Source organism: Aquarana catesbeiana, linkage group LG13 (assembly GCF_042186555.1).
Source record: "Aquarana catesbeiana isolate 2022-GZ linkage group LG13, ASM4218655v1, whole genome shotgun sequence".
Lineage (NCBI taxonomy): Eukaryota > Metazoa > Chordata > Amphibia > Anura > Ranidae > Aquarana > Aquarana catesbeiana.
This window is the reverse complement of record NC_133336.1, coordinates 172,067,436-172,090,458: the sequence shown is the minus strand read 5'-3', so window position 1 is coordinate 172,090,458 and position 23,023 is coordinate 172,067,436. Positions and strand designations below refer to the sequence as shown.

Genomic DNA, 23,023 nt, shown 5'->3' with positions numbered 1-23,023 from the left:
AGACACCTGCCTCTCAAACATACCATTCTGAAATCAGGATTATTAATATGAAGTTAACCCACCCTTTGCTGACATGGCAGCCTTTTCTCTTTCTGAAAGGTTTTCTGCAAGATACTGGAACACAGTCAGTGAGATTTGCATCCCTTCAGCCAGAAAAGCATCAGTTAGTTTGACACCAATGTTAAGTGATCAAATCTGGCTCACAGCTGACATTCTAGTTCTTTCGACAGATCATCAGTAGGGATGGGCGAACGGTTTGGCCCGAACATAAGTTCAGGCCGAAATTTGGTTGTTCAGACGTTCGGCGAACAACGAACATTATGCGGTGTTCACGGCAAATTTGAAAGCAACGGAACCCTGTTAAGGTCTATGGGACACTGACATGAAAAACCAAAAGTGCTCATTTTAAAGGCTTATATGCAAGTTATTGTCATAAAAAGTGTTTGGGGACCCGAGTCCTGCCCAGGGGACATGTATCAATGCAAAAAAAAGTTTTAAAAACTTCAGTTTTTTCGGGAGCAGTGATTTTAATAATGCTTAAAGTGAAACACTAAAAATTAAATATTCCTTTAAATATCGTGCCTGGGGGGTGTCTATAGTATGCCTGTAAAGTGGCGCAGTTTTCCTGTGTTTAGAACAATACCACAGCAAAATTACATTTCTAAAGCAAAAAAAGTAATATAAAACTGATCGCGGCTGTAATGAATTGTCAGGTCTCGGCAATATAGATAAAACTCATTGAAAAAAACAGCATGGGTTACCCCCACCAGTCCATCACCAGGCCCTTTGGGTCTGGTATGAATATTAATGGAAACCCCGAACCAAAAATTAAAAAAAAAATTGCGTGGGGGTCCCCCCAAAATCCATACCACATCCTGCGGAGAAGCTATTGCCCTGCTTAGCTTAGTATCGTCCGCAAATACTAAGATTGAGCTGTTTATCCCATCCTCCAGGTCATTTATGGATAAATTAAATAGGATTGGTCCCAGGACAGAACCCGGAGGGACCCCACTTTCCACAATGGACCATTCAGAGTACTCCCATTTATCACTACCCACTGAACTCTTTGTAGTCAGTTTTCAATCCAGGTACTCACCCTTTGGTCCATGCCGACAGACCTTAGCTTGTATAGTAAACCCTGCCGGGTACATTCCCAGCTCTCCTTTGGGATGGAGATTCTTTCCAGTGTTGACAGTTGGGCTTCCAGGGAATCAACGTGCTTACATTTTGCACAGCAGAGTTCGCCCTCGATCAGATGATCAAGGAACGCATACATGCCGCAAGATGTACACCGAGTCGCATCTCCATCCCCGCCTGTCATCATACCTACTAATTTTATGGGGATTGGGAATTATGCTCTGTCCAATTACCTAACAACTAGCTTCCTGACATTAATATTTAACAGTACAAAACACAGGTACTCACATACACTAGTCACAGCACCCGTGCACTCGGGTACTCAGAGCACTCGTGCACTCGGGTACTCACAAACACTCTACACAGGTACTCACAACACTCAGGTACTCACAACACACAATGCTCGGGTACTCCCAATACACAGGTACCGACAATACACACACTACTCAGGTACTCACAATACTCAGGTACTCATAATACACACAATGCTCGGGTACTAGTCTCCCAATACACAGGTACATCCTATGGAGAATATGCTGCATATTCGCAGTACATTGAGTGAGGCCACAATAGGCGGAGGAAGTCATCAGCCTATCTGAAGTAAGTAGAAAGTAGGTGACCAAGCAGGTACTTTAAACAAAAACGTTTACAATGGGGAACATACTTTTAAAAAGAAACACTGATTATAAGGTGTATCAGGAAACCATTTTACTGCTATTTTAGAATGGAAAAGGTAAGGAAAATGTACAGTATCTCCCACCACCACCACCATGTTTGAATATGAAACCATCTTAAAGTTCTCTTTGATGCCAGTATTTGACAACTCATATAAAATGAATCATAATTCTTCTTTAACAGATCACAGATTTTGGATTGTCTAAGATTGTAGGGGCTACTACTTCTTCAGTGCCATCGTTTGCAGGGACATTGTCCTACATGCCACCAGAAGCTCTAAATGACATTAACTATCAGCCTTCAAAATCATATGATATTTACAGGTAAGAAAAAATGGCCATGGATGTATGAATTGTATTATAGTATTTTGAATCTGCGTATATGATGAATAATAGTGACTGCTCCGTGTACATATCTAGGGGTTGATTTACTAAAACTGGTGCAGCCCCGCATAGAAACCAATCAGCTGCCAATTTTTTTGTCAAAGCACAATTGAACAAGCTGAACTTAGAAGCTGATTGGCTACCATGCACAGCCGCACCAGATTTTGCACTCTCCAGTTTTAGTAAATCAACCCCAGAGTGTGAGAACTAGCTTCAAGTGGTAGTGCATTAAGGACATTAAGCCACTCACTGAATTCTTTTTAAGGGCTTTTCTTCCCCATTTTAATTAAAAGAAAGTTCAACTCAGTTCCAGAAATCAAACAAGTTTTCTTCGCAGGGTTTTTCAGCATTTATTTTCCATCCAAAGAACAAACAACATTAAGCCTCCTGGCCTTTAGTCTGGTCCCACTGACCATGACATTGTACCACTCAGTACCACTCTAAAAAGTTTGGTGCATACACTTGGCAGCCCCTTGCTTCCATCTGTACTTCTGGATAGAGACCTCCTCTTTTTGCCGGGGTGGAGCTTAGAACCATGGTCAGGTCTCTATAAAAAAAGCCATGCACACACCTGTACAATCAGTGCGCCAATTATTCACAAAACCCGGACCACAGTTCCTGGGTGGAGGAGGGAATAGGGCTAATAGCAGTTCCACGTTTGTGGAATGCACAGAATTAGTACCAGTAGTTGTGGTACACTGCTGTGAACTGAAAACGTTAAAATTGGTGCAGAAATATAAGGCTAACAACGAGGAAGGAAAAAATGTCCCCGTGTTGGTGGTGTCACTGGAAGCAAATATGTCCCTGCATCGGTGGTGTCACTGGAAGGAAAAATGTCCCTGCTTCGATGGTATCACTGGAAGGAAAACAAGTCTCAGCAATGGTGGTGACACTGGAAGGAAAGGGTCTTAGCAACTGTGATGTCACTAAAAGGGAAAATGTCCCTGCTTCGATGGTATCAATCGAAGGAAAACAGGTCTCAGAAATGGTGGTGTCACTTGAAGGAAAGGGTCTTAGCAACTGTTGTATCACTGTAAGAAAAAATGTCCCTCTGTCAGAGGTGTCACTGGAAGAAGAATAGGGTCTCAGTATCAGTGATGTCGCTGTAAGGAAAAATGCCCCTGCATCACTGATGTTGCCAAGAGGAAAAAATGTCACTGCAGTAGTGAAAAAAATGTCAGGTGTCAGTCTAAGGAGGCCTGATTGTCATCAATGTGAGTGGGATGAAAGAAGAGAGGGCGGGTGGGAGGTGGGCTCTGTGCAGTGCATGGAACTAAAGGACTCTAGGGGGCTCTGAGGGGGGGGAGTCACGTTGAAAGGGTTTTAAGGGATCATTCAGAAGTGCGCCTATCATTGGCAGGTGGCGACTGGTCAGCTGCCTGAAACCGGAAGAGATATTCGGCTCTGGATGACAGATGATGGCGCCGCAAGACCCAGTGTGTGGCAGCCAAGTGGCAGGTCACAGCAGGACAAGGCTGTATTAGCTGAGCTAGTGAGTATAAGAATTCAGAATAAAAGCTAGAAGAAACCTAAAAATGAACACAGGGACACAGGGTGAAGTTCCTCTTTAATTTACAGTTGATGAAAGCTGAACTGACCCTTCCACATTGCAATGCATTTCTACTTCTTCCTAATTCAGTACTTGTTTGAAGAAAAAGGAACTTGCTATGAACATAGTGTTTCAGAAATAATTTCCATAACTTGGAATGTATGTTTTATTTTGACATATCAGACAGTTGTATGCTGTTTTCTATTGTTTTTACCATATTTTAGACACTGACTCTCTGCTATGTTTTGCTGTGTTGTAGTTTCGGAATCTTAGCGTGGACAGTTTTTTCAGGGGAAGAGCCTTACCCAGGTAAGTTTTTTTGTAGACCCCATTCTTATGGTATGTTTCTCATATGGCTAGTAGTAATTTATCACATTCAGTTGGACTTGTTTTGTAAAATAGAATGTTTTGCTGTTCATCAAAGCTATTTTTTCAATTCTAATGAGGTTCAGGAAGATACCCCAACATGAAATGCGTGAAGGCAGATGTTGCCAAACCCCCTTCAGTTCTCTTTCCGAGGTTGCATTCACACTTCAGCTGTGCATAGAAATCAATCAGCTTCCAGTATTTTTTTGTCAAAGCACAATTGAACAAGCTGAAGTTAGAAGTTGATTGGCTACCATGCACAGCTGCACCACATTTTGCACGCTCCAGTTTTTGTAAATCAACCCCGATGTATTTACGTGGCTAATTCCGATCAGGTCCGCCTGTGAGTTTTTCAGGCAGACCTGATCTGATCTTGCACTCTCCCCTATGGATTCGGCGGATGACATGTCCCCTGTCATCCACCGCTATCAGATCCAATCCTGATAGCGGTGGATCCGGACAGATGGTGATCCTATTTTCCATCTGCCTGACGGATCGCATATGATTGGATGAAAATGGGAAGATGGTCTGTTTTCACCCGATTTCCCCATAGGGAAACTGGTACTGGGTCATCCACCAGCGGGGCGCCTGTGTGAAAGGGGCCTGAGCAGGGCCGGCTGGTGCTTCATCGGTCGGGAGTCAGCAAACAAACCTGAGGCATCTACCCCCGGTCGCTCCAACCCCCCCACACCCCCACCCCCAGTGGCCGGCTCGCTTGCTCGCCGATCGATCAGCACTTACCCCTTCCAGGTCATGGCTGCGGCTTCCCCCCTCCATCTCCTCCATGTCCCGGTGGTCGCTGCTTCTCCTCCCAGCAAATCGGGTCTTCTGACTCCAGGCCAATCGGGTCTCAGGAGGAGAAACAGGAATACATTAGCGAATATTAATTTGATAATGTCAAACAACTGGGTGGGCTCAGGGTGCAGTGCTCTGCACCCCGATCCCACCCTTTTTTTGAAGCCAATTAGAGCCTCAGGCTCCCGCACCCTGCATGTAGATTAGGGGCCGGGTGCATGGAATAGAGGAGCAGCACCCCTGAGCCCCGTATGGACGGGCCGGCACTGAGCCTAATGTTTAAAAAAAAGCTGAAAAATGGTCTGGACGGGGGGGTTTAAGTGCCCAGTAGGCAAGTGGTTAATAAGAGGAGTTTGGTGTCCATACACAAATAAAAGGGGGTTGTCAATATCATAAATCTCTTCTTCTGTTTCTTAGGTATACCTTCAGCAATAATCATGCGTTGTGTAACTAAGGGTCAGAGGCCCGCAGTACGCGTCCTAGACCGATACCTTGATGTTAGAATGGTACCTGAAGCCAAAGAGTTAATGATCAGATGCTGGGATCCCAATGCAGAGAACAGACCCGGCTTCCATGGTAAGTGTAATAACAACCTAATGTCTAGAAGCATACCTCCCAACTTTTTGAGATGGGAATGAGGGACACCTATCAGCAAAAGTATGCAGGCATAGGACACACCCCTTGCCACACCCCCCCTTAAAGGAGAATTGTACAAAAAAAAAACAAGATTGGTTAAACCTACAAGTCCTTTTTTTACCACTACTATTCCTTTATATTGGCTTTTGGAATTTACAAATGCAGCAATTTAGAAATCAGATGAAAGGTTTAGTGCTGGAAAACAATTTTGATAGATAAAAAGTGCATTTTATATACATCTATATCGATCAGACCAAAATGAGGGACAAATGAGGAGGAATGAGGGACAGAGGGACATTGCTCCAAATCAGGGACAGTCCCTCGAAATTAGGGACAGTTGGGAGCTATGCTAGAAGTGCATGCAGTACATTAATGTCAAACATAAATATCAGTTATCATGCAATTTTATTAGAGGTCGACCGATATATCGGCCGATATTTGACGTTTTTTTCTTAATCGGCATCGGCCGATTGTGCTGATAAAAAATGCCGATATAACTCAGCGTGACTTGCAAATGACTTCTGAAGTCAATATAAGTTGCCTGTATTCTTCTGTGAAGCACTTCTCTCCCCTCTCTGGGCAGCCTGCCAAATCTGATAAAAAGAACCTGAAGGATACAATGTTTACACTTCTGAATGAGCTGAACTCTGTAGAAGTTCTCAGTTTAACCATTTAAAGACTAAATCTTTTCTGACACTTGTTGCTTACAAGTAAAAATCCTGTATTTTCTGCTAGAAAATCACCTAGAACCCCCAAACATTATATATTTTTTTTTTAGCAGAGACCCTAGGGAATAAAATAGTGATTGTTGCAATATTTTATGTCACACGGTATTTGCGCAGCGGTCTTTCAAACGCAATTTAAAAAAAAAAAAATACACTAATACATTTAAAAAAAAACTAAGCAGTAAAGTTGGCCCATTTTTTTTCGTCCAAAAGTTTTGTTTACCTGTTTTTGTGTATTTATTTTTAAGATATAGTTTTTTTTTTATATTTTTTTTTAATCTAAATTCTACATACAAGTGAACTGATTGGAGGTTTGTTTTGTTTAATAAATGTTTAAATGTAAAAAATTTTCTGTATCACTTTAGGTTGCTTTCACACTGCAGCGGGCATGCGTTGACGGTAAAACGCTGCTAGTTTTAGTGGCGCTTTACCGTCATTTTAGCAGGGCTATTCGGCTGCTAGCGGGGAGCTTATAACCCAGCTAGCAGCCGAGGAAGGGGTTAAATGCGCCCCTGAAGCGCCGCTGCCGAAACGCTTTGCAGGCGCTTTGGCAGCGGTGCGCATTCATTTCAATGGGCAGGAGTGGTGGAGCAGCGGTATACACCGCTACAAAGATGCTGCTTGCAGGACTTTTTTTTAACATCCTGCCAGCGCATTGCCTCAGTGTGAAAGCACTCGGGCTTTCACACTGAGACTGCAGGGGAGCCGTTTTACAGGCACTTTACAGGCACTATTTTTAGCCCAAAAGCGCCTGAAAGACACCCCAGTGTGAAAGGGGTCTAACTGTTAAATTTTATGAGATGAAGGAAAAAAAAAAAAAATCGGCCTAATATATCGGCCCAAAAAAATCGGCATCACATATCGGCCATCGGCCACCGAGATTTCTAAATATCGGCATCGGCCAGAGAAAAACCCATATCGGTCGACCTCTAAATTTTATTGTATCTTGTGATTTTATCTGACAATGAGTGTAATGCTAGGAGTGAATAGAGAGTACACAGTAGCCCTGATAGAGGTAGAAAATCCCACCAACATTAAGGTAATGACATTGGAAGGTAGCTGGAAATGTGGACAAAATTTAACCCCCCCAGTTTTCTGTGCTACACATAAATGATAATATCAGAACAAGGTGGGAGAGAGGCACCATGGGTCGCAGGAAATAAAATTACTTGATTCCCCTATCAACACAGTACCTCCCACAGAGCTATAATTGTGTTCCCCTGGTGGGGGGGGGGGATGGGGCGGTGCGGGGAGCCTTCCTTGCTGGGAGAACACAGTGATTATTGCTAGCGGCTATAGCTACTTTGTTTCAATATTTGCTTGTCGAAAATCGAACATGCTGGTTGTACCGAAGTCGGACGATGGATCAGCTTGGGTACATTCAGCCTGCCCATAGATGGTTCAAATCTCGGCCGGCCCCTGCTGAACCAGCCGATTCTAACCGTCTATGGCCGGCTTTATGTCAGCTGTTAGATGGTCTGGTCTGAATGTCAGATATACAGTGGGAACGGAAAGTATTCAGACCCCCTTAAATTTTTCACTCTTTGTTATATTGAAGCCATTTGATAAAATTATTTAAGTTCATTTTTTTTCCTCATTAATGTACACACAGCACCCCATATTGACAGAAAAACACAGAATTGTTGACATTTTTGCAGATTTATTAAAAAAGAAAAACTGAAATATCACATGGTCCTAAGTATTCAGACCCTTTGCTCGGTATTTAGTAGAAGCACCCTTTTGATCTAATACAGCCATGAGTCTTTTTGGGAAAGATGCAACAAGTTTTTCACACCTGGATTTGGTGATCCTCTGCCATTCCTCCTTGCAGATCCTCTCCAGTTCTGTCAGGTTGGATGGTAAACGTTGGTGGACAGCCATTTTTAGGTCTCTCCAGAGATGCTCAATTGGGTTTAAGTCAGGGCTCTGGCTGGGCCATTCAAGAACAGTCATGGAGTTGTTGTGAAGCCACTCCTTTGTTATTTTAGCTGTGTGCTTAGGGTCATTGTCTTGTTGGAAGGTAAACCTTCGGCCCAGTCTAAAACATTTGCTAAAGAATCATCCACCTGATTTAAAAAGCTGAACTACATTATTTGCAGACCCATTTACCCCTTTAAAAAGTGTTTGCTAAATTTGAATTGAATTCTGTTTGAATTATGGTAAACATCAGTTTCTACAAGATATGCCATTTTATTAATATAAAACTTAGAAAATAAATGAATATTCACCAATCTCTTATCTGTGAGTAATTACCACTGAAACCATCAAATCAGAAAAAGAAAAAAAAAAACTATCAATGAATCCTAAACAAATAAACAGTAAAAGTCCATATACTTCTGAATGTGGTAGTCCCATACAACTTGTGTTGTGATATATTTTAACTACTTCCTGACCAACCACCGCAAATATACTGCGGAAGGTTGGCTCCCCTATGCGAATCGACGTACCGCTATGTCGGTCTGTGCAGTAGCTTTTGCAGGCCACACGCGTTCGCGGGGAAGAGACCCAGAAGGGAGCTCTGTCAATGTAAACAAACAGATCCCCATTCTGACAGGGGAGTAGAGAGAGATCTGTTGTTTTAAGTGATCAGAAACAGCAGCCCAGGTAGCCCATACAGTTAGAAACACCTCCCAGGGAACGCAATTAACCCATTGATTGTCCCCTAGTGTTAACCCCTTCCTGTCAGTGCCATTTATACAGTGATCAGTGCATTTTTATAGCACTGATCGCTGTGTAAATGTCACTGGTCCCAAAAAAGTGTCATAAGTGTCCGATCTGTCCGCCACAATGTTGCAGTCCCTCTAAAAATCGCTGATCATCGCCATTACTAGTAAAAATAAAATATTTAAAAAAAATACCCTAAAAATATCCCCTATTTTGTAGACTCTATAACTTTTGCAAAAAACAATCAATATATGCATATTGTGAATATATATATTTTATATATATATATATATATATATAATAAAAATATGTAGCAGAATACATTTTGGCTTAAAGCAGAGTTCCACCCAAAAATGGAACTTTTGGCACCTTTCAGGGGGGGAGGGGGGAGCAGATACCTGTATAATCCAGGTATTTGCTCCCACTTCTGGGCATAGATCGCCACAGTATCCACGGCGATCTACGCCATGTCCGGCCCCTCCTGCGCGACACACCGGTCCCAGAAGACAGCAGGGACCAGTAAGATCATGCAGCGCGACTCGTGCATGCGCAGTAGGGAACCAGGCTGTGAAGCTGTAAGGCTTCACATCCTGATTCCCTTACCAAAGATGCCGGTGCCTCCACCCGGGAGCCGAGGGACAGATCGGCTTCGAGTGAGGACATCGCGGGCACCCTGGACAGGTAAGTGTCCTAATATTAAAGTCAGCAGCTGCAGTATTTGTAGCTATTGACTTTTAATTTTTTTTTCCGGCGGAACTTCGCTTTAAACTGATAAATTTGTTTTTTATATATTTTTTGGATACGTATTCTAGCAGAAAGTAAAAAATTTAGTTTTTTCCAAAAATGTCGCTCTTTTTTTGTTTATAGTGCAAAAAATAAAATCTGCAGAGGTGATCAAGAATACCACCAAAAAAAGCTCTATTTGTGGGAAAAAAGGACATAAATTTTGTTTGGGTACAGCGTCGCACGACAGCGCAATTGTCAGTTAAAGCGACGCAGTGCGGTATCACAAAAAATGGCCTGGTCATTAAGGGGGTAAAACCTTCCAGTCCTTAAGTGGTTAATATAAAACTGATGATATACAGTATGTATGCTACAATCTCCTTTTGATCCACTATGAAGTGCCTGTGCATCCTGCTATACTGAACATTTCTATATGTGTGCTGTGCAGATTTTATTTAAAATGACCCAAAGGTAAGACTTATGTGCCTTGTATATTTTAACTTTTTGTTGTTGTTGTTTAAAAAAGAACGGTATTGAGATAAATAAAGGGGATGCCAATGGAAGAGTTAACCACTTTAAATTAGGGCATACACTGTATATATCGGTGTTGAATGCAAAAATGGATCCAGCAACCATGTTACCTATGAAGAGAGATAATCGGCAACTCTTTGCTTGCTCTTAAAAATCTTTAAAATGTATTAATTCCCCATATATCCAGACAGCAGATGTTAACGCATTTCAGCCTTGTGGGTCTGGTTGTGTCTTTTATGGAGAATCAGTAAGTTTTACATATTTTTGAGCGCATACAAGGATTTGCGGATTATCTCGCTTCATGATTTTAATTGCAGTGGTGGGACTGCCTTTATGCACACGGCAGCTCTGGAAGATCTCCTTATTCCATTGGGTTGTAGCACCTTATCTTCACTTTATTTTATGGACCCATGTTACCTATGCCTGGCCAGTGGTAGGAGAAAATACTGCATCCTTGGCAGTCAGTGAAAAGAAGAATGCTCATGTGTTGTGTGAGTGTGTGGGAGAATGCTTCATCATTGATGTCAGTGGGAGGAAGCATGCCCCAACTTTGCTGTCAGTAGGAGTAGGAGAAAGAAAGCCGCAGCATTGGTGGCCAGTGGATGGAAGAATGCTCTAGGTGTGGTGTCCGAGGGAGGAACAATGCTCCATTGGTGTCAAAGGAAGGAACAATGCTTCATCAATGGTGTCAAATGGAGGAACAATGCTCCATCGTCGGTGGTCAGTGGGAGGTAGAATGCTCCAGCACCGGTTTAGAATACCAGATCATTGGTTGGTCAATTGGAGGTAGAATGCCCAAATGTTGGTAGTCTGAAAGAGGAAGAATGCCCCAGTGTTGGTGTCAGTGGGAGTAACAAAGCCCCCCGCCCATGTTAATTATGCCTGGCCAGTGGTAGGAGAAAATGCTGCATCCTAGGTAGTCAGTGGAAAGAAGAATGCTCATGTGTTGGATGTCAGTGTGTGGGAGAATGCTTCATCATTGACGTCATTGGGAGGAAGCATGCCCCAGCTTTGTTGTCAGTAGGAGTAGGAGGAAGAAAGCCGCAACATTGGTGGCCAGTAGGAGGAAGAATGCCCTAGGTGTGATGTCAAAGGGAGGAAAAATACTCCATCATTGATGTCAAAAAGGAGGAAGAATGCTCCATCATCGGTAGTCAGTGGGAGCAAGAATGCTCCAGCACTGGTTGTCAGTTAAAGGTAGAATACCAAATCCTTGGTTGGTAAATTGGAGGTAGAATGCCCAAGTGTTGGTGGTCAGAAGGAGGAAGAATGCTCCAGCGTTGGTGTCAGTGAGAGAAACAAAGCCCCATCCTTGGTGGCCAGTGGTAAGAAGAATGCCCCAGCATTGGTGACAGTAGTAGGCATGCCCCAGTGTTAATGTCAGTGGAACAATCCCGAGACATGCCTTGGGTCCATGGGATCCTGGGAGTTTTGTCTTTGTTTGGATAAAATAATGTATTTTTATAAGCCTTCTAGCATGTTCTTTACAGTGCCATGGAGATTGATTTTATAATGGTTCCTTTTTTAAGACTGCAGTGAATGTACATCAGTGATGTATGATGCTTATCAGAAGGAGGTGAGAAGTGCTGTTCGAAGTGTTGAAGATCATCTAACAAATATGGGTTCTTCAGCTCAGGTACTCCATATTGTGTCACAATGGCTGCATGTCATGTGTATTTACATGTTAAGCAATACATAGCTACAGTGTAGTGCACTGGTGTTAACTTTTAAAAGGAGTAGAGGCGTGTGCAAATCATGTGCAAGAGAAATTAAAGCCCAAATGGACTTTCAGTTTAAATCAGCTATATACAATTTAGGAGCATCAAAACAAAAGTTGCACGAATTCTTACAGTTCATTTTTTTTTTTTAAACGGCCACAGCCCGAGTAAAAAAAAGCCTGTGCGCTGCCACTATGCTATAAATAAGGACCATTACCCTCTGTGAGGAAGCAGTGGTCTCTTTGCAGTAGTCCGACGCACCCCCTGCTGATTTAGAGCTAGCGCTCTCCAATGAGCAGGGAATGTGAGCTTTGCAGGTCCACATTTTTCTGGCCATTCATAAAATGCATTGTGTAGGGTTAGTTCACCTTTACCAAAAAACGCCTGTAGATAAAAAACTGTGCAGCTTTGACTAAAGTTGGATAATGACTTTGCTATAGGTGTAGACCATTTACAAACCTCCCAAAGCTTGACTGTAAAACTCCTAGAGATGGCATAACTTTATTCTGCCTAGTTGCTAGGACATTGCTAAGGTACTCTCAGTCGTTACGGCCCCATTATTACAGGAGCGAACTCTTCAATCCCCACACGTGTGGTCTACTACCTTCTCCATCGCAGTATCCCTGAGCTCAGCACTACTGTGAAAGGGGGAAGAGAGAGCATGCAAGAGGCCATCTCTGGGATTTTTTTAGCCAGGCTTTGAGAGGTACATAAATGGCCTACTCCTATAGCAAGCAAATTATTTACCGCTGCACAGTTTGTTTTTATCTACAAGCACCCCTTACCTGCCCAGGCAGTTTTTTGGTAAAGGTGAACTTTTTAATGCTTTAACAGATAATATGAACAGGCTCCCCTCCCAGCTATTATGATAAACGGGCCATATTTGGTGCAAATTCCTAATGAGCCAGCCAAAATTCAATTAGTGGATAGCCACCCTCCCAGCCAACATCCTTCAACTGAAAAATCGAAGGAGACGGGCAAAACTGTTGGCCAAACAGTGGCTGCATCCAGTCAGAAGCAGCCTCCATTTTGTTTGACAGTCAGCAGGCCCGTCTGTCAAAATATTATTATATTTTGATAGACGGGCCTGCTGACTGTCAGAATAACAACTAATAACAACTAAAATAATTAGAGGGAGACTTCAGACCAGAAGGGTGTTTTTCCTTCATGACCGATGAATGACTCTCCTATTGGAGAGTCATTCATCGGTCATGAAGGAAAAACACCCTTCTGGTCTGAAGTCTCCCTCAAATTATAATAACTGTATGGCTGGAGGTATCCTGTAGTCGCACCACATCCCTATAAGGCCTCATGCACACTGGACATTATATTAACATTAGAAAAACGGTAGTAGCTTTACAGTGAGTTTACAGTGAGTTAGCGGTTTTTTTCTTTTGCGTTTTTTTTTCAATGGCTCAAAAACAAAAAAACCCTGGCGAGCCATGTTTTTCAGCGTTTATCTGCGTTTTCAGGCGTTTTTTCATGTCAGAGCATTTTTACAGCTGAAAAACTAGAACCCACTAGTTTTGGGGTTTTTTTCCAAAAAAACGCCCCAGCCTTGTATTGTTTTTTTAGAGCAGGCGATTCTGCACATTTTAGAAGTAATCCTAGGGTCTATACAGCCACTGGATTACTTTTACAGGCGCAAGGGGGTCCTGCCTCTTTCCCACTGCTGCCTTTACCAGGCTCTCCCGAGTGATCGATCGAGGAGTGAGGAGAGATCTGTAGTCTCCTAGACCCTAGGTGCCTCCATAAGGAGGACCATGCATGTTTTTCATCCCTTGTGATAGCAAAACAAGGTACAGTGTAAAAATAAAGAAAATGAATGATTAAAAATAAATAATTAAAGTGCTCATGCACAAAGGCGGATTTACGCATATGTAAATGACAATGGTACCAAACACATGAGGTATCACTGCAAATTTCAGAGCGAGATTAATCATTCTAGCACCAGACCTCCTCCAGACCTAACTCTAAACTAGTAACCTGTAAAGGCTTTTAAATGTAATAATTTTATGTACTGTAGTTTGTTTAAAGGGTCACATGTTTGGTATTTATTTACGTGGCGTGACATCAACTTTTATGTTTTACCAAAAAATGGGTATTATTTTGTTTGTGTTCACTAAAATTCATTAGAGTGTATTTTTCCAAAAAAATAACCGCTGAACAAATACAGAGTGACATCAAAAATTGCAACAACCACCATTTTATTCTCTAGGGCCTCTGCCTAAATATATAATGTTTGGGGGCTCCAAGTAATTTTCTAGCAAAAAAAAAATAAGATTTGTACATGTATGACAATAATGTCAGGTAGGCAAGTGGTTAAAAACAAAAGGGAAATTAATGATTGAGTGATGCAATTGTTTATTTGATGAACAGCAAAAAGCGGTATGGTTTAGCATTTAAAGAAGGTTTGATGTTTGGTAATGCTTTTATGTGATCATCATTTTAACATTTTTCAATTTAAGTTTGTCATTATTACCATTTTTTTTAATTTTTTTATAATTTAACATTACTCCTTTTATTTTTTTTTTAAACATACTCTTTTTTTTCTACAGCAAGCTGAATCATCTGGCTATATTAGTGGAGATACAGAGGAATTTCTAAACGGTAAGTAAAATTATTAAAGTGGTTGTTAACCCACTTTGCCAACTTTACACAATCCTGCTTCTTCCCTAATGACAGCTGCGCCTGTCTGTGTGTTTTATATAAAAAAAAAAGCCTTATTTACTGTATTTCACAGTGGTTTCCTACGATCACGTGACCTGCCAGATCTCTTCTCTGCCCGGCTGACAGATGCAGTGGGCGGGGCCAAGATTCCCACACTGACAAAAGCCAGAACGCAAGGCAGAGAGGAGAGAGAGAGCTGGCGGGTGATGTGATTGATGGAGGCCGCTCTGAAATTCAGTAAAGGAGGCATTTTTTTATAAGACACAGGAGCAGATCTCATTAGGAAAGGAGGATTGTGTAAGATTTTAAGTGTTATGAGAACAGCAGGAGTTGAAGGGGTAGCCACTGTCACAGGATCCGACAGGCAGGGAGGGGGGAGAGAGCACAGAGGAGGACAGGAGACACAGCGAATGATGGAGGAGCGTAAACTGACCACGGTGTCAGGGCTCAGCAGCCATGATATACCGTGGTCAGTTTACAGAGGGGAGGGTTGAAACTGGCAGGATCAGCCAAGTATTTCAGGTGATAGCGAGGGCCAAATGACACAGCACAAGCACTGTGCTGTATAACATGCTTTAAAGAAGCAGGATCCATTTTTTTTGGTTAACAAATGCTTTAACACATATATAATAAATTTGCAATTTTTTATTCAAAAATTAAAACTATTTTATTTACTTAGGATAACCCTTTCTGTGCCCATATAGGACAAAACTATAAGGATCACTTAAAAGTGGAACTTTATGTAAACACTATTATTATTATACAGGATTTATATAGCGCCAACAGTTTACGTAGCGCTTTACAACTTGAGGGTAGACAGTACAAATACAATACACTTTAATACAGAAGGAATCAGAGGGCCCTGCGCCTTAGAGCTTACAATCTAAGAGGGAACACTAAAAAAAGGGTGAACAGGCAGGGTTTTTAATGCAGATGAGACATGCTTTGTCTTTTCTGCAATAAAGTTACCTACTTGTCTGTCTGCACCCGCAGCTCACTTTAGAAATCCGGCAATGCCGAAGCCGTCTGAATTCCCTCTCACGCGGTAGTGATGTCATACCGGCCCAGCCAATGAAAGTGGCCAGTAACCCATACCTGGAAGCCAGCTGCTGATATCTTCGAGCTCCAATATTCCTCCCTCCTTAACTCACCCCCTCCTTATTAGCATATACTTACCGCTCCCATATTCTTGTTCTACTGATAGGGCCGGGACAAGGGGTGGGCAGGAGGGGCGGCTGCCCTGGGCACTGTGGTATAATGTGAGTGTGGGTGGGGCCACCACGAGGAGATTGGGGGAGGGAATTTGTGTTTGGGGTGGCAAAATGGGGAGGGGGGGTAAGAGTTGTTCTAGGATGGGAAATTTGGGGAGATGTGCTAGGAGTGGTGATTTGTGTTGGGGCGGGATAGGTGAAGAGGATTTGTGGGGAGGGGGATTTGTGCTAAGATCGTTTTTTTTGGGGGGGGGGTTGTGCTAGGAGGGGGGGAGGACTTGGAGTGGGGGGAGAGGATTTGTGCTTTGGAGAGTAAATTTGGGGGCTGGAGGATTTGTGCTAGGAGGGGGAAGTTTTCTTTTGGGGGGGGGGGTTGCCAGGAGGGGGGATTTCAGCAGTGGGGTGGACTTGTACTGGGAGGAGGGGGGGATTTATTCTTAAGGGTAATATGCAGATTAGTGCTCAGTTTTTTTTGGGGGGGGGTTTGGGGGGGTTGCTGACACATTCATACATCTTTGGGGGGTTGGGGCACAATTTGGCATGTTCTCCCTGGGCTCTAGATGACCTTGTCCACTGTACGGCACTGTAGGAGAGAAATACCTGCCCCTTCTCGGATCTGACAGCACTGGTCCCTCATGATTGGCCCAGTGCTGTCACATGAGAGTGGGGAAGGGGTCCATAGCCTTGTGTAGGTTCGGATCAGTTTGGAGGAAAGGTGAGTTTATGCTCCTGCGGGTTTAAGGGAAGGGTCAAATTAAGAACAGATTTAGACTGCAAAATGTTATCAGAATGCATATATTTTATTCATTTGACAGCACTGCTGGAGCCCCCTAAAATACAGCTACTTCCTCTTCTGCTCTCTTACAGTACATAGGGCCTGAGCAGCCATGACACATGTCCCTGTACAGAAGGTTGGGGTGTAGGGTCTACCAGAAGCAATACAAATTCCATGAAAACTTCTGCAAGCTCTAGCAGCTCTGTGAGGGATTATTCTGACATGACTAACAATATATGGCCTTATAGGTATGTTTAACCAAAACTTTCTTTTTAATTTTGCTGTGTCCCTGTTGGAAGATTTGTCCTCACCTCTTTCTGTAGGGAGAAGTCTAAAATTTTGGATTTCCCCTCACTTTCTGTCTCAGTGAGAGTGGTCAGCAGGACAAATAGAAGGGTACATGTCTCCAGCTGGGACACAGATAGAAATAAAAACTTAGTAGACAGTCTAACCCTATCCAAAATTGCCTTTAAAGTTACAAGAGTGAATTATTTGGGAGCTATGTATACTTGCCTTCCTGGAAACAGATTGCACAGTTCAGTACATCATGTATGTTTATGTTTTAGCCCTAGAAAATGGAGGAATGAGTCAAGAGTCTAAACCGTTAGACCGAAAAGCAGCTGGAAAAGGTCGAAAGCCTCCTAAGGTAAGATGAAAACACATCGAAAATTCTCACCAGTGCTTAGTCTTTTGGAGGCTATAGCAGGTTAAAGGAAGGTTGTTAGGGCCCAATTTACACCTCTGGAATCAGACTTCAGAAGGTAAAGTGGATTTTTACCCTGAGTTACACAGCTTCTATCTATGGATTGCTAGAGAGCTTTGGCAGGATAAGGTGCAATAAAGAACTTACAATGTCCTCCATGTACAGGTACTGTTAGCTAGTATAACAAAAGATACCGGTATATCAATAGTCATTATAAGCCAGATACAACTGGGCTCATTTTCTGTAGTGGTAAAGGCAGCCTTTGTTATTGGTTCCTTTTTGACTTACAAACATGACCGCATAGGATTACATGTATGACAAAAATTTTAGGTAGGCAAGTGGTTAAAAACAAGAGGGAAATTAATGATTGAGTGATGCAATTGTTTATTTGATGAACAGCAAAAAGCAGTATGGTTCAGCATTTAAAGAAGGTTTGATGTTTGGTAATGCTTTTATGTAATCATCATCTTAACATTTTTCAGTTTAAGTTTGTCATCATTAACAAAAATTTTTTTTTAACATTACTCTTTTTTTTAAACATGCTTTTTTTTTTTTCTACAGCAAGCTGAATCATCTGGCTATATTAGTGGAGATGCAGAGGATTTTCTAAACGGTAAGTAAAATGATTTAAGTGGTTGTTAACTCACTTTGCCAACTTTAAACAATCCTCCTTCTTCCTTAATGACAGCTGCTCCTGTCTGTGTGCTTTATATAAAAAATGCCTTATTTAACGTATTTCACAGCCGTTTCCCTTCAATCACGTGACCCGTCGGATCTCTCCTCTGCCGGCTGACAGATGCAGTGGGCGGGGTCGAGATTTCCCCCTGCTGACGTTAGCCAGGATGCGAGGAGAGAAAGAGTCGGCAGGTCACGTGATTGCGAGGAGCCACTCTAAAATTCGGTAAAGGAGACATTTTTTTATAAAACACACAGGAGCAGTTGTCATTAGGAAAGAAGGAGGATTGTGTAAGATTTTAAGTGTTATGAGAGCAGCAGGAGTTGTGGGGGTGGGCACTGTCACAGGATACGACAGGCAGGGAGGGAGGGGGGAGAGAGCATAGAGGAGGACAGGAGACACAGTGAATGACGGAGGCACGTAAACTGACCACGGTGTCAGGGTTTAGCAGCCATGATATACTGTGGTCAGTTTACATAGGGGGAAACTGGCAGGATCAGCTAGGTATTTCAGGTGATAGAGAGGGCCAAATGACACAGCACAGGCACTGTGCTGTATAACAAGCTTTAAAGGAGCAGGGTCCATTTTTGGGGGGGGTTAACAAATGCTTTAACACATATATAATAAATTTGCAATTTTTTATTCAAAAATTAAAACTATTTTAATTACTTAAGATGACCCTTTCTTTGCCCATGGAGGACAAACTATAGGGATCACTTAAAAGTGGAACTTTATGTAATCACTAAAAAAGGGTGAACAGGCAGGGTTTTTTTAATGCAAAAGAGACATGCTTTGTCTTTTCTGCAATAAAGTTACCTACTTGCCTGTCCGCACGCGCAGCTCACTTTAGAAATTCGGCAACGCCGAAGCCGACTGAATTCCCGCTCATGCGGTAGTGACGTCATACCAGCCCAGCCAATGAAAGTGGCCAGTAACCGATACCTGGAAGCCAGCTGCTGACATCTTCGAGCTCCAAGATTCCTCACCCCTTAACTCACTCTTAACTCACCCTCCTCCTTATTAGCATATACTTACTGCTCCCACATTCCCATTCAACTGATAGGAGAGCAGGGCCAGGACAAGGGGTGGGCAGGAGGGGCAGCTGCCCTGGGCACTGTGGTATAGTGTGGGTGGGGATACCATGAGGTGATTGGGGGGAGGAAATTTGTATTCGGAGCGGGAAAATGGAGGGGTGGGGCGGGGGGCAAGGCAGGGGGTAAGAATTGTTCTAGGATGAGAAATTTGGAGAGATGTGCTAGGAGTGGTGATTTGGGGGGGGGGGGGGGAACGGGTGAAGGGGATTCATTCGTGCTAGGAGGGGGATTTGTGCTAGAAAAAGGTGATTGGGGGGGATTTATGCTTAAGGGTAGTATGCAGATTAGTGCTCAATTTTATTTATTTATTTTTTTTGGGGAGGGGGATGTTTGCTGACACATATTCATACATCTTTGGGGGGAGCGCAATTGCAATGTTTGCCCTGGGCTCTAGATGACCTTGTCCCAGCACTGTAGGAGAGAAGTACCTGCCCCTTCTCGGATCTGACAGCACTGGTCCCTCATGATTGGTCCAGTGCTGTCACATGAGAGTGGGGAAGGGGTCCATAGCCTTGTGTAAGATCGGATCAGTTTGGAGGAACGGTGAGTTTATGCTCCTGTGGGTTTAAGGAAAGGGTCACATTAAGAACAGATCTAGACTGCAAAATGTTATCAGAATGCATATATTTTATTCATTTGACAGCACTGCTGGAGCCCCCCAAAATACTGCTACTTCCACTATCTGGTCCCCTACAGCAGATAGAGCTTGAGCAGCCATGACACGTGTCTCTGTACGGAAGGTTGGGGTGTAAGGGCCTACCCGAACCAATGCAAATTCCATGAAAACTTCTGCAAGCTCTAGCAGCTCTGTGAGGGATTATTCTGACGTGACTAATAATATATGGCCTTATTGGTATGTTTAACCAAACATTCTTTTTAGTTTTGCTTGGGGTACAGAAAGGTTTAAAAAAATTGCCTTTAAAGTTACAAAAGTTAATTATTTGGGAGCTATGTATACCTACCTTCCTGGAAACAGATTGCACAGTCCAGTACATCATGTATGTTTATTCATGTTTTAGCCTTAGAAAATGGAGGAATGAGTCAAGAGTCTAAACCGTTAGACCGAAAAGCAGCTGGTAAAGGTCGAAAGCCTCCTAAGGTAAGGTGAAAACACACTGAAAATTCTCACCAGTGCTTAGTCTTTTGGGGGCTATAGCAGGTTAAAGGAAAATTGTCAGGGCCCAATTTTCACCTTTGGAATTAGACTTCCAATGGTAAAGTGGATTTTTACACTGAGTTACACAGCTTCTATCTATGGCTTGCTAGAGAGCTTTAGCAGGATAAGGTGCAATAAAGAACTTATAATGTCCTTCATGTACAGGTACTGTTAGCTAGGATAACAAAAGATATAGCAATAGTCATTATAAGCCAGATACAACTGGGCTAATTTTCTGTAGTGGTAAAGGCAGCCTTTGTTATTGGTTCCTTTTTGACTTACAAACATGATCACATGTTTGTAAGTAATGTAATATATTAGCCGAATTGCAGGGTTGTTGCTAGACCAGAGCACATACCCATGCTTATCTAATGAGTGCCCTGAGTCTCCTTTGTACTAGATATGCCATCCTGCCAGGTATTATTCTGTTGACAACCAAAATGTATTCTAAGATTGTTTGTTTCTTGTATATTCATTCAATACACTTCTTGAAAATGGTATATAGTTTTTTTTTTTTTAATTATAAGCAATGATAATACATGTGGTTTTTATTTTCAGCCACATCATGTGTAATAAAATTACAGATATGACCATTTTTTTTTTTCAAAAAAGACCCAGATCTGACCCAAAGACCAATGACAAACATTCCAAAACTTCAGATTACATGATATTCTAAGGTCTGGGTATCCTTTTTATCTCAGGCTTGGAACCCTTGTCAGAAAAGAGCCATAGTGCTGGGGGGGGGGGGGGTAATGAAGCTTAAGACAAGGTAGGCAGCAAAAAGAAATGAGAAGGGACTAGGAAGAGACGGGATGGGGGGCAAAAATATTGTCTCCAACACTTTTTGTCATGGTATGCTTCAAGTGCCACAACAATCAAGATGGCCAAGGGCGCCTAGAGTCTTGACATTAGCAATACCCAATGCATACTAAAAATAAATTGGGGTAACTGCATTCTGATATTTATTTTGCTAAATATTAAGTACATAAATGCACTGAATGTTTACGTTAGCTTAATTTTGCTTTGTAGGCGCAAGAGACTGTTGGAAAAACCAATAAGAATAAAAAAGATATCTCCCATACAGGTCTGTAAACTCTTATGTACAGCAATGTGAAGGTAGTAAACGTCAGTGAAAGTATGTGCTACAGTGCTAATATTGACTTGTCTTCCCCTCAGGAGGCGTTATGAATAAGCTTGCCGGCACTCTTACGAATCCTGGTGGCTACAAAAAGATCCCGGGAATGTTGACCAATAAACTAATTTCAAAAGAAAATCAGCGAAAGATAGGTTCCTCTAAGCACCTGAAAGACTATAACACCGCAGCAAAAATATTTCGAGAAAAACTGAGAGAAGAGCCTCCACCGATTTTACCATTGATAAAAAGCATCTTTTATTCATGATCTATATTAAATATTACAGAAGGACGTTTGCTAAATGGCTAAAGTGGTTGAAAGAAAAATGACAACCTACAGATTTCTCCATGGGAAAAAGTACTTTTTATGAATTTCTGTTTTTAAGTGCCAAGTCCAGAAATGTCAATTTTAGGGGCGTGGCCACTCCTACTTCGAATGGCATTGCTGACAAAGTCTTAAATCTATCAACGAGCATGGCTTAACAGAAATATTCACTACAATATGGTGCACGACTTGTATATATTGGACTTGAGGAGATGTTAAAGATAATCTGTCACTTTATCCATTCAAGGCAAAGTGACAGGTTCTTATAAAAAGCTCACCCACCTCACCTCTTAAACACATCCTTGCTATACTCCCCCCCCCCCCATCCAACCCTGTTCTCGTGTTGGAGCCATTTTAAATACCTGGTGCTTTTGGCTATGGAGGAGCCTATGATAATCTTCATACCTCCAAGCATGAAGTGTTTGGGCCTGAGCTGCCAATCCCTTACCTGAAACACTGTTAACATGAGGGAGGGAACCAGGTCACCAACCCTGGGTAGATTCCAAGACTGTCTAACACAAAGCTTACACAGGATTAGGAACAATAAGGCAAACATCTGGGAAATGAGCTACTGGGAGAACCAGTTTGACCAATTCTCTTTAAGCTCAAGGTTTAGTAATCTTTAAATGAACCAGGCCTTGTATATTTAACCTTAATAAGATTGAGTACTGTACTTTTTTTTTTTTTATTTGCACTAACAGGGCAAGATTTTAGGGGTATACCCCTTCTTCTAGGCCCAAGCTAACCTACTGTTTATGGGTAATGTGAAGTCTTTTCAGTGTTTTTAAATTTTTTTAAATAAACACATAAAATTGGATTACTCTGACGTAAATAATTTTATCAATGCATACTAATGTGGATTTTAAAGTGCTACACAAATATTTCAAGACTCAAATGGCTTAAATATAATGATTTATTCACAATATCTATTAAAATGTACAAAGACACATTGGGGTTGATTTCCTAAAGGCACATAGGCTGTGTAGTTGCTCTAGAGATAAGTAAATGAGGTAAAAGGTTTACTTTGCAAAGAATACCCAATCACGTGCAAGGAAAATAAAAACAGACAGCATGTTTGCTTGCACATGATTGCATGATTGAAGTCAACAGAGCGCTCATTTACTAAGCCCTGGAGCAACTGCACTTTGCAAAGTTCACAGTCTATTTGTCTTTACTAAATAAACCCCATTCTTGTAGCATGTACGTACAATATGGTAAAATCACAATTCCTTCCCTGATGGGACTTCCCCCAGGTGTCCAACCCCTTGCTGTGCTACCATATATGTCAAGAAGTCCAGAGGTTTATTTTTCTTGATACCAGCAGGATTCTTATTTCTCAATATGTTTCAAGCATAAAGATTCTTTACCTTCATATACAG

General features: G+C 42.1%; 1 protein-coding gene across 2 annotated transcripts in view; it reads left to right on the top strand.

Moving 5' to 3' along the window:
• The window catches only part of LOC141117516 (receptor-interacting serine/threonine-protein kinase 3-like), a 30,225-nt gene extending 7,764 nt beyond the window's left edge, over positions 1-22,461 (top strand). For both annotated transcript variants that reach the window (XM_073610414.1, XM_073610415.1), the window contains 10 exons: positions 1,996-2,135; positions 4,004-4,053; positions 5,323-5,481; positions 11,714-11,820; positions 14,461-14,512; positions 17,125-17,204; positions 17,823-17,874; positions 20,051-20,130; positions 21,217-21,271; positions 21,364-22,461. In XM_073610414.1, the coding sequence (XP_073466515.1) occupies positions 1,996-2,135; positions 4,004-4,053; positions 5,323-5,481; positions 11,714-11,820; positions 14,461-14,512; positions 17,125-17,204; positions 17,823-17,874; positions 20,051-20,130; positions 21,217-21,271; positions 21,364-21,587 (999 nt within the window). In that variant the 3' untranslated portion in view covers positions 21,588-22,461. The remainder of the gene's footprint in view (positions 1-1,995; positions 2,136-4,003; positions 4,054-5,322; positions 5,482-11,713; positions 11,821-14,460; positions 14,513-17,124; positions 17,205-17,822; positions 17,875-20,050; positions 20,131-21,216; positions 21,272-21,363) is intronic.
• The last annotated feature ends 562 nt before the right edge of the window (positions 22,462-23,023 follow it).